Consider the following 13,200-nt stretch of genomic DNA (forward strand, 5'->3'; position numbering starts at 1 on the left):
AGCCAACCCCCAAAATTTGCAAGGCCAGGAAAAAAAGAACTTAATCATTGTACTTGAATTTAAGCCGACCCCCCACTTCCGCACATCGTTTTCTCGAAAAAAAAAAAACAACGGCGTCGATTCAAATAAATACGGTATGTGTAATGTACGGCGCACAGCATACGCAACCTAAGCTGTCATGTGCTTCCTTTAAGTTTCTCAAAGCCAGCTTTAAATAAAATACTTGTCATGTTTTCCAGAGGGCCAGTCCCCGTGCATCTGTGAAAAGCGAGGGAGTAGACGATGCTCTGGATTTTTTCAGATAATAAATAAAACCTTTTTTTTTTTCAGATAATAAATAAAATCTTGATTGTGGCATTTGTGAATACAATACCGCCAGCCTCGATGCCTTTTTTTCCTCGTTTGATCACTGTGCATGTGCATGATGGCATGGTTACCGTTAGTAGCCACCCGTATTTGTATGCCAAAGTGTTTCCGGCCATACCCCACAGGGCGGTGCTCCATGTCGGCGAAAACTCCAGCACTGGTTCCTGATAGGGAAGTGGCGATTACCCACGAATTCAATTATTATCAGCCTTTATTGAGCACGGGTGGAAGTTGCGGGTTGGAGGCGTGCTTTCCTCTGCCATGTAATCAGCAATGGCAGCACGTTTTGTTATCGCTTGTATACACGATCGACTGACTCTAAAAATACAGATGTACTGCATCAAGCTCACTGCGACAGCCACAGATCGCCGTATTAACAACTATGCACTTATTTCAAACAAAAAAACACCGATTGCACGCTATCGCCTGCTGCTATGTGCAGCCAGCAGCCTTGCAGGCACCCCTGATGACGTCACGAAGCTTCGGCCAATTGTAGCGGCAGAGAGATGTGCGGCGCTGTCCCAGGTGCTGGCTGCGTGTTTTTGCCAAAATACAGTTGTGCGGACTTGTTTATGCAAATTTTCGGCGTGTTTTTCTAGCTCACTGCACGAAATCACATAACATCACACCGTAACCCCTTTCTTTTTCTAAAACTGTTCCAGTGTCCGTTTAACAGCGTTCATGATTGCATAAATAAACTCCTTTCTTATGTCATACAACGCAAAATATTTCTGCCTGTAGTCACTCTCACCAGCAACATGGTTGACCAGTGTAAACATTATACAAAAAATTTACTCTCACCTTTCGGAGGTTCAGAGGATTCCTCGCTAGCCCTTACAAGCAGAGGGCACTCAGAGACCTCGGGACGTGTTCTTGGAGCCTTCATGGACCTCTCTGCAGGAGCTATTGCGAGCGCAGCCCGCATTCGCCTCCAGAGGGGAGGAGTCGTCCAAGAGTCTGCAAGAATCCAGAATGAGCATACCTCATACAGAAATGCATACCTATCAGCACAGCTACCTTCGTGGATGACTAATGCTATCTTGAGTATAATTAAAGTTGAAGAGCATATTGGCTGTGCAAGATGAAACAAAATTGTGCAAATGTTTGCCATAAAGAACAGCACAAGATAACGAGGAATCTATTCCTCTCGCTGATGAGAGAACAAAACAAAGAATATTGCAGCAATTATTTCATCCAAGCGAAAGGCATGTCTAAAGAAGCGTGGCGCATAACATACCTGCCAACCTGGCAACATCGAAATTAGTAAAACCCTCAAACGGAGGAGGGGTAGCCAACCCACTTTTTTGTTACAGGTTCCGAGGGTTTTGCCTTTAGCGACAAGCTTAATCATGTTTTTGCAACCACAAGTAGGATCGGTCAGAGAGTAATCAGCAACAACTCAATAGGGCAACAATTTATTTTTGCAGTGACTTTGCTGTTGCGGACTTTGCCTTCTTGAGAAAGTTCTCCGTGTAACTTTGCTCAAAGCAAGCTCCACTCTGGTGCCCTATCACCATGAGCAGGCTCTCGAGAGTTTTTTCACAAACAGATGAGCGAAATTCTGTTCCAAGTTTTCTTGACGGTGCTGAATATTCTCTCACATTCCGCATTACTGTGGGGAATGGAGAGAATGCCCAGCATAACCACTGAAATTCTGTGGAACCTGAGGGATCCATCAACACTTCGAACAGCTCCCAAACGTGCCCACTGTACGTCGCACCTGGGCTCCTTCAAAATGTCTGCTGGAACATTGTATGCTTGTAAACTAGTAAACTCCACTTCGAGCTCATCGACTGCCTTCTCTTTTGATTCGCCACTTTGCTGTGGCAAAAGAGCAGGGAACGCAGTAATGAAACGTCGTACACTGCTGAATGAAGCAGTCTCCAATGACTGCACTTGGGCAACCTCGGCCATTTTGAGGTTGATTTCTTCCAGTTGGAAACTTATGTCTAATATAATCACATGATGTTGTAAGGTACAGACGTACAGCTGAAAAGAACTGGTCTTTCTCACTTGAGCTCAGTGCATACCTGCCAAGTTTGGAGAAACGGAATCCGGGAGATCTACTCAACGGGGGGGTACTGCGATAGCAATTATATGGACACTGTCAGCGGGATTTTGCGGTCGCTGCTGATCTGTACAGAGTCCAAACCGATAACATCGCTTACGCATCGTCTGTTTTACGTGCGAGTAAAAGCACACTAGCGCTAGGGACGAACGCGGTTGAAGCAGAGATGAAACGACCCGGCAGTCACCGTCGCGCGAAGGGCACATGCGATAACATCGCTCCGCGTGCGAGGCCTGTCGCCGCTTGCTCACCAGTTATTTCGTCGGGCAAGGGACCATAACGGGCGCCGTTGAGACTGGGACGGTCGCGAGCGCTGGCGAACGCGCTATCTCGACAGACATCGGTAACGGCTACCCTTTTAAGTGCTGGGCTCTCACTTAAAGCAGTAGTGACACAAAATTTTGAAGGCGAGATAACTTGTGGGATAGATTTTTGTGTACACAAACGCATCATCTACGAAATATTAACGGCTGATATAACCTATAACACATTTAGGATCAATTTTTAAATTGCATGTAGCGCATCTGTACGCTAAACGTCCCACCTTGCGTCACCGTGACGCACGGGGCGTGCAATGCACTGGACGCGCGGGGCAAAACTGGCATTTCCGGGAGATTTTCCTATGACCCGTACAACCGGGAGAAACGTTCAAAATCCGGGAGTCTCCCGGGTAATCCGGGAGACTTGGCAGGTATGTATGTCTGTGATGTGGAAGAAACCTTTCTGCGAAGTGTCAAGCATCCCATGACGTAAGCATAAAGGTAACCGTGTTCGAATTGCACTAGCGAACCTCGGCGCCGTATGCAGTGCGCTTGATATGTGCCCACTTTGAAATAAAATTAGTGCCTCAGGCAACACTGAAGAAACATTTGGCCCAATGACAGCAGTTTTGAGCGAGCACATAGCATTCACGTAATCGGTAGTTACAACTCTCGCACTATGTTACCGACGCTGTTTCGCTACATGCTTCTTTTACAGTGTCTTCAATGGCAAGTACAGTTAAATCTGCCTATAACGAACCTCCATACAACGAATTCCTCGATATTACAAAGTTCTTCTATTCCGTGCGGTTACTCCATAGAAGCACATGCGACCGCTATGTAACGAAGTGGCAGCGCTGACACCCTTGATATAACAAATTTTTGCCGCCGACAACCTAGGAATTTTGCCCCGAATTTTGTCATTTTGGCCCGAACAGGAGCCGCATGTTTCTTTTGCGGTTGCCTCGGCGACGAGGTGCGAAACGGCGGCATCACGCATGGCGTGCCCAAAGCCCCGGTGACTGCGAAGCAAGAGCGGGTACTCGCTTGTGCGTGCAGGTGTGCACGAGGCAGGCAGGCGAGGCCTGCGCTCCTCAAGCCGGCTTTCTTGTCGCCACATGTGCGTGCGCAGGCGTGCCCCTTTCCATCCCCTTCCTTGAAACCTCATCCAGCCGCTCGCGGGTGCCACCACGTTACACGCACCGGCTTTTTTTTTTTTTTTGAAGAAAGAAAATTGTCTTCTGCGTTAGCACCACTCTTCGGTTGTTGCAGTACTCTCTGAACTGCACTTCGTTAACATGACACCAGGTGACGCCAGCTAAAGAAAACCCTTGCTCCGTGTCGTTATGCATTAAGAGCTCACGCCACATATGGAGCTCGCTCTTCGTTTTCGACGCAGTGCATGCGTGGTTTCACTGTCCACGCATGGAGCAGCACCTAACGACGCGCAGCTTTTGCGATTTTTTGAATGCTGACAACTGTGTCGTCACTACCGAGGAGATGTCAGATTAGGCGGTGGTGGAAACTGTCCGCGACCATGGTGACGACGGACCTTTGGAGGCCTACTCGTCATCGTCGTCACGTGCTTTGTTATCTTGCGCCACACCACGGGTTCGCGGGACTGTGGCCTCCGAGACTGGCTCCGGCAACGCGCCGTTGCATTGCCTGAACCAGTCTAGGAGGCCATGGCTAAACGATCACGGAGCAGCGTTGTCTTGATGTCCAACGAATAATGTCACGCAGTTTTTGCAGATAAAGAAATGTTTTGGGTGAGCTCTGCCTTCAATTCCCCTTGTGTTTCATTTGTGCATGTCTTTTCCGAATTTTCGTGCTGAAACTGGATATAACGAAAACCTGTTTATGATGAATTTTTGGGGGAATTTGTCAATTTCATTATATCCAGGTTTAATTGTATGTGCCCACTAAATGCCTGTATCACAGTCTTAAAAAAAAGTTTTTGAAGCTGACGGCGAAGTGTGAAATAAATGTGCAAGACAACCTGCACATGAAAGGCCGGCGTAAAGTGGAGATTAGTGGTGTTATCGGAAATACAAACATGCCACTTCGATCGTGCCTCAGCGACGTCTACCCGCCATCATCTGCAGACCGTTTGCAAACTTGCGATGGGCCATCGTCTAAGCCTGAGACTTTAAAAAAATGCCTTTGAGGAACCTAGTGGTAATCGACTTCATGGTGGTTCTGCGATTTACATGCAGTGTGTGATCAGTAATGGAACATGGGTAGACATGATTTTTCTAGCAGTCGTCGTTCTGCAACCGATCTAGAACTGTGCGCATAACAGCGAGGTACTATAATACAGTACTATTTACTCGAATCTAGGCCGGCCCCGATTCTAAGCCGACCATCGAAATTTGCAAGGCCAGAAAAAGAAACTTAATCATTCTACTCAAATCTAAGCCGACCCCCCACTTTCGTACATTGTTTTTTTGAAAAAAAAAAAAAAAAACAACGGTGTAGATTCACCCACTCCATTGCGCGAGGCCTTGTCAACCGCGCCGGAGCTACTGGAGACGAGATGGACACCAGGGACAACCTGACTACCTTCAATGACCTCGTTAAGACCTTTTACCTCAGACGCCGAGTCTTTCCCCCACCTCACCCCAAGCTCAGACGGGCACAGGCCACCACTTTGTCTACTACAAACAAACACGTATCCCTCCCCTGCCCGCCTCCACCTCATATTCCCGGACGTGTACACTACCCCCAACTGCCGGTGCTGTGGCACTCACCCGGCGACGCTTTCGCATATGCTGTGGGAGTGCCCGGCACAGTACACACACACTAACACCACGACCCTTTCGTCGAGGCTCCGCGAGGCTCTGCGGAGCTCCGCTCTTGACGAACAAACCTGGGCGACCCAGCACGCCCGTGAGGCGGCGTTGAGGCAAGCCCTTGACGTCCCCTCATGGGAGGCCTAGGCCCGGCCACTTAAACCTGCTGGTTTCCCTTAATAAAGTTTATTCCTCCTCCTCCTAGATTCAAATACGATATGTGTAATGTACAGCGCACTGCATACGCAATCCAAGCTGTCATTTGCTTAAGTTTCTCAAGGCCAGCTTTAAATAAAATACTTGTGATGTATTCCAGAGGGCCAGTCCACGTGCATCGGTGAAAAGCGAGGGAGTCAACGACGCTCTGGATTTTTTTTTTTTTTTCAGATAATAAATAAAACCTTCTTGATTGTGGCATTTGTGAATACAATACCGCCGGTCTCGAAGCCTCTTTTTCCTCGTTTGATCATTGCGCACGGAAGCATGGTTCACGTATGTAGCCACCCGTATTTGTATGCCAAAGTGTTTCCGGCCGTACCCGACAGGGCGGTGCCCCATGTCGGTGAAAACTCCAGCGCTGGTTGCCGATAGGGAAGGGGCCATTACCCACGAATTCAATTATTATTAGCCTCTACTGAGCACGGGTGGAAGTTGCGGGTTGGGGGCGTGCTTTCCTCTAGACGTGTAATCAGCAATGGCAGCACATGTTGTCATCGCTTGTATACACAATCGACTGACTCGAAAAACACAGATGTACAGCATCAAGCTCACTGCGACAGCCACAGATTGATGTATGAACAACTATGCGCTAATTTCAAACGAAAAAACACCGACTGCACGCTATCGCCGGCTCCTATGTGCAGCCAGCAGCCTTGCAGGCACCCCCGATGACGTCACGAAGCTTCGAACAATCGTAGCGGCAGAGAGATGTGCGGCGCCGTCCCAGGTGCTGGCCGTGTGTGTTTGCCAAAATACAGTAGAACACCGCTGTTACTTTCCTCACTGCTGCGTTTTCCCGGCTGTTACGTCGTTTTCCGCCGGTCCCGGCATAGCTCCCATAGGATACAATGTATTGGGAACCCCGCTGTTACGTCGTAACTGTCGGACCGTTCCCGTATGATACGTCGCGAAGTGCGCTCGGAGCCGACCGAGTGACTACCAAAGAGAGCCGCCATGGTGCATTTTCACGCAGCTTGGCCTCGTTTGACCGTAATATTAGCCGCATGAGAGGCGCAAGCAACAGAATCTTTCAACTGATGCAAACAAAAGCATGGCCTTCGAGATTCAAATTGCAAAGATGGCGTCTATGACGTAACTGCCCGCGAAAGCAAGGCCTTCGAGATTGGCATTTACTATTGACAAAAGCATAGCCTCTGAGATTTGTATTGCACAAACATGGCGTCTATGATGTAATTGCTTGCGAAAGCAAGGCCTTCGAGATTGGCATTCACTTCTGCCATCGCGTTGGCGTAGACTCATCATCATTGTTATTTGTCGGAGAACGGGAGGAGTTCGAGCTGGTTGGAGCTCGCATGGTCGTGCGTGCGGTTCGCGGTCGGACTCGCCGCGCCGGTCGTGATTCCGTGTGCTTAGTTCTTTCATGCCTACAGCTGTTGGTGTTAAAAAAATCACATACGTTGATTACATTTCTGTGGATGAGGCCATCCTAAACTCCGCGTTTCTATCCATCGACTAGATTGCGGCTGAACGCGCCAATTTTCGTGCTGTTCGTAAGAATTGAAATAAAATTCTGTAAATTTCTAAAATTGAAATTCTAAAATTCTAAAATTGAAATAAAACTAAATATTTTGCCGTTTTTCCTGTTTTTCGACTCTTACGTTTCCCGTCTCTTACGTTTATTTCCTACGGTCCCTTCAAAAACGTATCAGCGGGGTTCTACTGTACTGTTGTGCGGGCTTGTTTATGCAAATTTTTGGCGTGTTTTTCGAGCTCACCACACGAAATTACATAACATCACACCGTAAGCCCATTTCTTTTTCTAAAATTGCTTCAGTGTCCCTTTAACAGCATTCATGACTGCATAAACTCCTTTCCAATGTCGTACAGTGCAAAATATTTCTGCCTGTAGTCACTCTCACCAGCACCATGGTTGACCAGTGTAAACATTCTACAAAAAACTTACTCTCACCTTTGGCAGTTCCAGAGGGTTCCTCGCTAGCCCTTACAAGCAGAGGCCGCTTGGCGACCTCGGGACGAGTTCTCGGAGCCTTCGTGCACCTCTTCGCAGAAGCTTTTGCGAGCTCAGCCCGCTTTTGCCACCAGAGGGAAGGAGTCCAAGAATCTGCAAGAATCCAGAATGAGCATACCTCATACAGAAATGCATACCTATCAGCAAAGATATCTCCATGGATGAAACATGCTATCTTGAGTATAATTAAAGTTGAAGAACATATTGGCTGTGCAAGATGAAACAAAATTATGCAAATGTTTGCTATAAAGAACAGTACAAGATAACGAGGAATCTATTCCTCTTGCTGATGCGAGAAAAAGGGAAAGAATATTGCAGCAATTAATTATCCAAGCTAAAGGCATGTCTGGAGAAGTGTGGTGCACAATTAACTTCGTTATTAAGCCATCCCAAAAACGTGTAATTGTTCCAGATCTGTATAGCCTTAAATACAGTGAAGCTGACCTTCTGAATAAGTTGAATGATTTTTTTGTTACTACAGCCCAAAGTCTGTTCACAAGTGATAATACCGATCTATCTTGCCACCAATACAAGACGACACCTTCGCATTCGGAGAAATTACTTCATCCGAAGTACTAATGACCGTCAAAGAGATGGCTGTGAACAAGGTAGTTGGGCACTATGAATCAACAGCTACCCTAATAAAACACAATATCGAATTACACTGACACCTACTGACAAGCATTTTTAATCTTCACCACAGAAACTTACCCAAACCAGTTAAAACTTGGTAAGGTAGTACCAATATATAAGACTGGTGACCATAATCACTATCATCCGATTACAGTACTCTCTTGCATAAACACACTTTGGAAAACTCATAACGAAAAGAATGACTGAATGATGCATTTTATCAAGACACCAACATGGTTTTCGCAGCAAACTTTGACATCTACAGCTGTCATTTTAGTGTCCAAAAGACATTAACCATGCATTGAACAATTGCGAAATGTGCTTGGGTATATTTATTGACATGAAAAAAGCAATAGATTCCGTTGACCAAGACATTCTCATCTGCAAACTTCAGCGGTATGGATTTCATGGCGTAACAAGTTCTTAAGGGGGAGGTGGGGATCGGAGCTGAAATTCTTTATTTTTGTAGTAGAACAATGAAATTTGGCATGGTTATTGCGAAGTGCACTGAATAACTATTTACAAAGTTTCATTAAGATATCTCCAGCAGTTTTGACATTATAAATTTTTACTTGCATCATTGTTGTACCAAACTTGCAGAAGGCCTGGCGTGACAACAAAACATGGTAAAAGCTCAAAGTCGCCCTTATATTTTAGCCATAGGAATGGTTCATGCTGTGACATTCTCCAAATATTTTTATTACCCGGATTTTTTTTTACACAGAACATTACATCCATGTTCACATAATGCATTCGTTGTCATGTCAAATTAGCTAAAGAGTAAAGAACGAGAGAGTAATTCAAAAACATGGGAATGTCACAGCGTAGAGAATTGACTAGGGAATACAATGCAACAGACCTCATGAAAATCCATCAAGCCATAGTCGTGCTACGCTTTCTGCAAGCGAGACAGCCGGGTAAAAACACACTTCTGAGAAAACTGGCCCTAAAATTGCACAGCCACTACATGTAAATCAAAATGACCTGGGGCTGTAATATTTAGTGTCTTTGCTTGCAGGGGTTTTCTTATGTCCTTGATCTTTCATTTTTCCGCAGTATGTGCTTTCCTTTTTCTTTATTGGTTATTTTTGTCAGCTCTTTGAAGGGTGAGCCTATCAGGTTTAATGCCCAGACTTGCACGTTACAAGTTGTGGTATGCAAATTTAGGTGTGCTGTGACAGTTATGGCCAAGACATTGGTGGCACAGGAATTTCTGAGTAGTACTTAATGAAGCGAATTTGGCAGATAAAAATTCGTCCACTCCTTTACACAAGTTCATTTGCCACCCCCGCCTTGATACGCTTCATCATTCACCCAGTCGTGGCAATGGTAGTCGGCGAGGCTTTCATTATTTCAGTACACTTACAAAAGCTTGCTGCGATACCATGCACAGCTTGAAGCGCGCCTAAATTACATCACCACTGAGTGCTTATTTCACCGCAAAGTGCTCGGCCGCGGGGTTTGGGAAGTCGGTGCCCGATATGCTTGGTGGCGGCATTTGGTGCGATGCTCAATATGCCAAGCTGCAGCGATGAAACATCGGCGTGCAATATGCTTGGCGTCGCATTTTGGGGCGCCGTCGCGCAAAATTGTCTCTGTGCTTCGAGCGATCGCTGTGCGACGGACTTGGGGAGATCGAGCGGCCGTGGCCGTGGGGTCCGCGACACTGCCGATGCGTCCAATGCCAATCAGCGATTCAGTGCTGCCAGCGGGCGATATCATTAGTTGCTTGCAACGAACTGCACTGCGGACTGTTCGCTTTCGCATGTCTGCTAGTACGATGTTCTTTCCCGCAAAGTTCGAATTCTTCGACGCCGTGAACGTAGTTAGGCCTAGCCACGACTCCGAGCAGTAAGCACGGTTGCGGTGTGCGCTGCCGCGGTGCCCGATGTTTCAAAGTTAGTCATGTTCAATCCCGAGCACAAAAAGTCGTCCCGCGGTGGTCTTCGTCACGAGGTCAGAGATGCCGACGGGCAGAACTTCTAACTGCGGGTCCCACGAGTAAACACAATACAGGTCCGAGACGTGCTTCTGCAATGTTCGCGACGAGCGCGTCGGGCTATCCCAGTCCGATGCACGGTCCGACGATCGACCTTCTGGGGGCAGCTGCTAACGCGTAATTATCGACGACCAGCGAACACAAAACGAGCGCGAACGCTTATGTAATTAGCGTGATTTTCGACAGCTGCGACCCTGCAACGTGGAAGCCGCAGATGACGCACACCGGGAGCGACCATCGGACCAATGGCGAGGCGCGCTGCAGCATCATGGCGGCCGCGGCCAATCGGGGGCCTCGAAACGGCCTTTAAACGTTTGCTTTTTGTGCGCTTGTTTTTAAATGGACGAGCCAGCTGAGGTGGAAAACTTGAAGACTGAGAAATGCTCTTTCAGACGAGCCCTAGATGGCGATGCTTGGTCACGTCATTGCGGAGCTATAATTTTTTGAAAAACACATTCTTTTTTGCGATTTCCATGATAATTTTCGCCACCTCAGCGGGCGCAACAATTTTTAGTATCACTTCTATGTGGTTTTCAGCGAAGATATTTTGGAATTAGAAAAAGGGCTACAGAAACTGAAAACGTGATTTTCAGAAAATCGATTTTCTTGCCATTTTTCGCGACTTGATCGCCACGTCCCCCCTTAAGCAGCTACCCGAGCAATCGTACACAGTACACACGAACAGCTCAAACGAAATCAGACGTTAAATGCATAACAGCCGGAGTAGTGCAGGGCTCCGTACTTGGACCTCTTTTTTCTTTGTTTATCAGTGTTATCCTTCACATGTTGCGCAATCAAAGGCTGTACTCTATGCGAATGACACTGCCCTTTTCATAACGCACCGTTCCATTGAAACAGGAGAACTCCTTGCAAATGAAGCCCTGATCAATACAATGAGACGGTTTGCCAGCAATACACTCACCATAAATAGAAATAAAACAAACTATATCATTTTTGTCTCATACCGCAGACCCACCCCGGATAACTGCAATCTCCGCCTTAATGGAGTCACCATCGAACACATCAACGCTTATAAATATTTGGGAGCTATACTCGACTCGCTCCACACTGACCACCAATGCAAAACGTTGTCGAATGGTTGTCTAAAACTGCTTAAGGCACGATCTGTTTTTAGCCAAGGAATACTGCGTTTAATATATTTCAGCATATTTAGTTGCCATATGAACTATGGTATACAATCATGGGGCGATACCTACCCATCGCACTGCCAAGTTATAAGTATTTTACTGAAGAGCACGACAAGAATCGCGTCGTCCTCACCTGCTCCGCTCTTCAGGGATCTTGATATCATGCCCCTCACTCAGGCTCATAATGTTTTTAAAAGCTAGTTTCCGTTCCTACTGTAACCTGGCGTCGCAACACTGTATTAGCTTCTCGTCACATGCTCACACACTATATAGTGACGTTTCCATGCGCTCTTCGCATGAATGTTTTGGTGACGCACAAGGGGCCATCTTGGAAGTATTGGTACCTGACATCATCACAACCAGCCTGACTGCTGCGTAAAGTCACCAGAATTTGTACTGCAGCCTGACGTCAAGCTAGAGTCGATGCCGGTAGGTGCTCCGTAGAAAAATTGACTTTCTTATCCAAATAACATATCTTAGCAGCATTTCCTGAGCTTCACATAAGCTCACAGCCCTCTCTGCATACAGGAGATTTGTATGGCAGAGTAAGCTCGCCTTCAAAAAAAGGCGTCAGTGCCCCTTTAAGAATTATTGTCTTTGCACTTCTGATTGTTCAGTATGCACCGCATGCAATTATTTACCTTCATTCTATTAGACAAATATCGCTTTATAAGTATTTCCTTATTTTAGACCTTTATGATGTGGATGCTTTTTATTTCACCCTTTGCTTTCACGTCATTACATACCGTTTGATGCAATGGATCCACTACTAGCCTACCCGGCTATGGATCCAGATGCGGTACAATATATTTCGTACAATGGCTGCTTTGCCAAAAAACATTTCATGTGACTTTCGTCCGTTCAAAAGCTCTGGCCTAGTTGCAGGCACTTCGGGAGGAGTTTTCTCTTTAACAAACTTTAGCAAAGCGGACTTCTGTCACACCAAACGGTTCAGTTCGATGATCTCCCCGAATTCTGCCAGAAAGTGCTTTTGGGCTTAACCATAGAGGCCCACACTGATGAGGCCTTTGATGTAAGAGAGTCGTTCCTATACATTTCGTGCAGCTTCTCCGCAGCTCCAAGGTTTTTCATTGTTTTGCTGTGCACAGATCTCGATTTCATCTCTGGCAAAAATGCACCGTGCTGCGACTTCTCGGGACGTTCAAGAACTTCTGTGCTCTTCTGCCGCAAACTAATTCTGCGCTTTAATAAACCCCTCACTGCCAAACACTCACTCTTACCTCTTGACTCTGTGTCCGTGTCAATTTCGGGATCCTGGGAGCTCAGAGGTGGCGGCGCAGGCTGTGCAGGAGAAGCCCTGGCTGCACTTTGTAGGCCACCTGAAACAAAACAGGAAACGTGAAGTAAGATTTATATTACATATATTTTCATCCAAATATATCTACTGTAATTCCCGTTGTATAAGACGCCCCTCTGCTTCCGATATTTTTGCGCTGGTGCGTCTTTTACGACGGTGTGTCTTATATATGCGAAAAGTTGTGCGATCCTGCGAGACCAATATGTTCATATTTCATTCGCGAGCACGATGAACTGAGCGCGAGACCATTCAAAAAATTATATCTATACTTGTTATAACAATGAAGCGGGTGTGGTCTTAGATGTCAGCAACTTGCTGCTCAAGCAGTGCGGTGGCCACGGAGGTTACGGCCGCAATAAAAGCCACCATCATCCCAGGCACTAATGTACTGTTTGAATTGATTGTTC

General features: G+C 46.6%; 1 protein-coding gene across 1 annotated transcript in view; it reads right to left on the reverse strand.

Annotated features, from left to right (window-relative positions):
- Positions 1-2,385: 2,385 nt before the first annotated feature.
- Positions 2,386-13,200, reverse strand: part of LOC119397218 (uncharacterized) — a 53,146-nt gene continuing 42,331 nt past the window's right edge. The window contains exons 3-5 of the mRNA XM_037664653.1: positions 12,717-12,815; positions 7,636-7,788; positions 2,386-2,396 (exon numbers count right to left, since the gene is read on the reverse strand). Of these exons, the coding sequence (XP_037520581.1) occupies positions 2,386-2,396; positions 7,636-7,788; positions 12,717-12,815 (263 nt within the window). The remainder of the gene's footprint in view (positions 2,397-7,635; positions 7,789-12,716; positions 12,816-13,200) is intronic.

This window comes from Rhipicephalus sanguineus, chromosome 6 (genome assembly GCF_013339695.2).
Source record: "Rhipicephalus sanguineus isolate Rsan-2018 chromosome 6, BIME_Rsan_1.4, whole genome shotgun sequence".
NCBI lineage: Eukaryota > Metazoa > Arthropoda > Arachnida > Ixodida > Ixodidae > Rhipicephalus > Rhipicephalus sanguineus.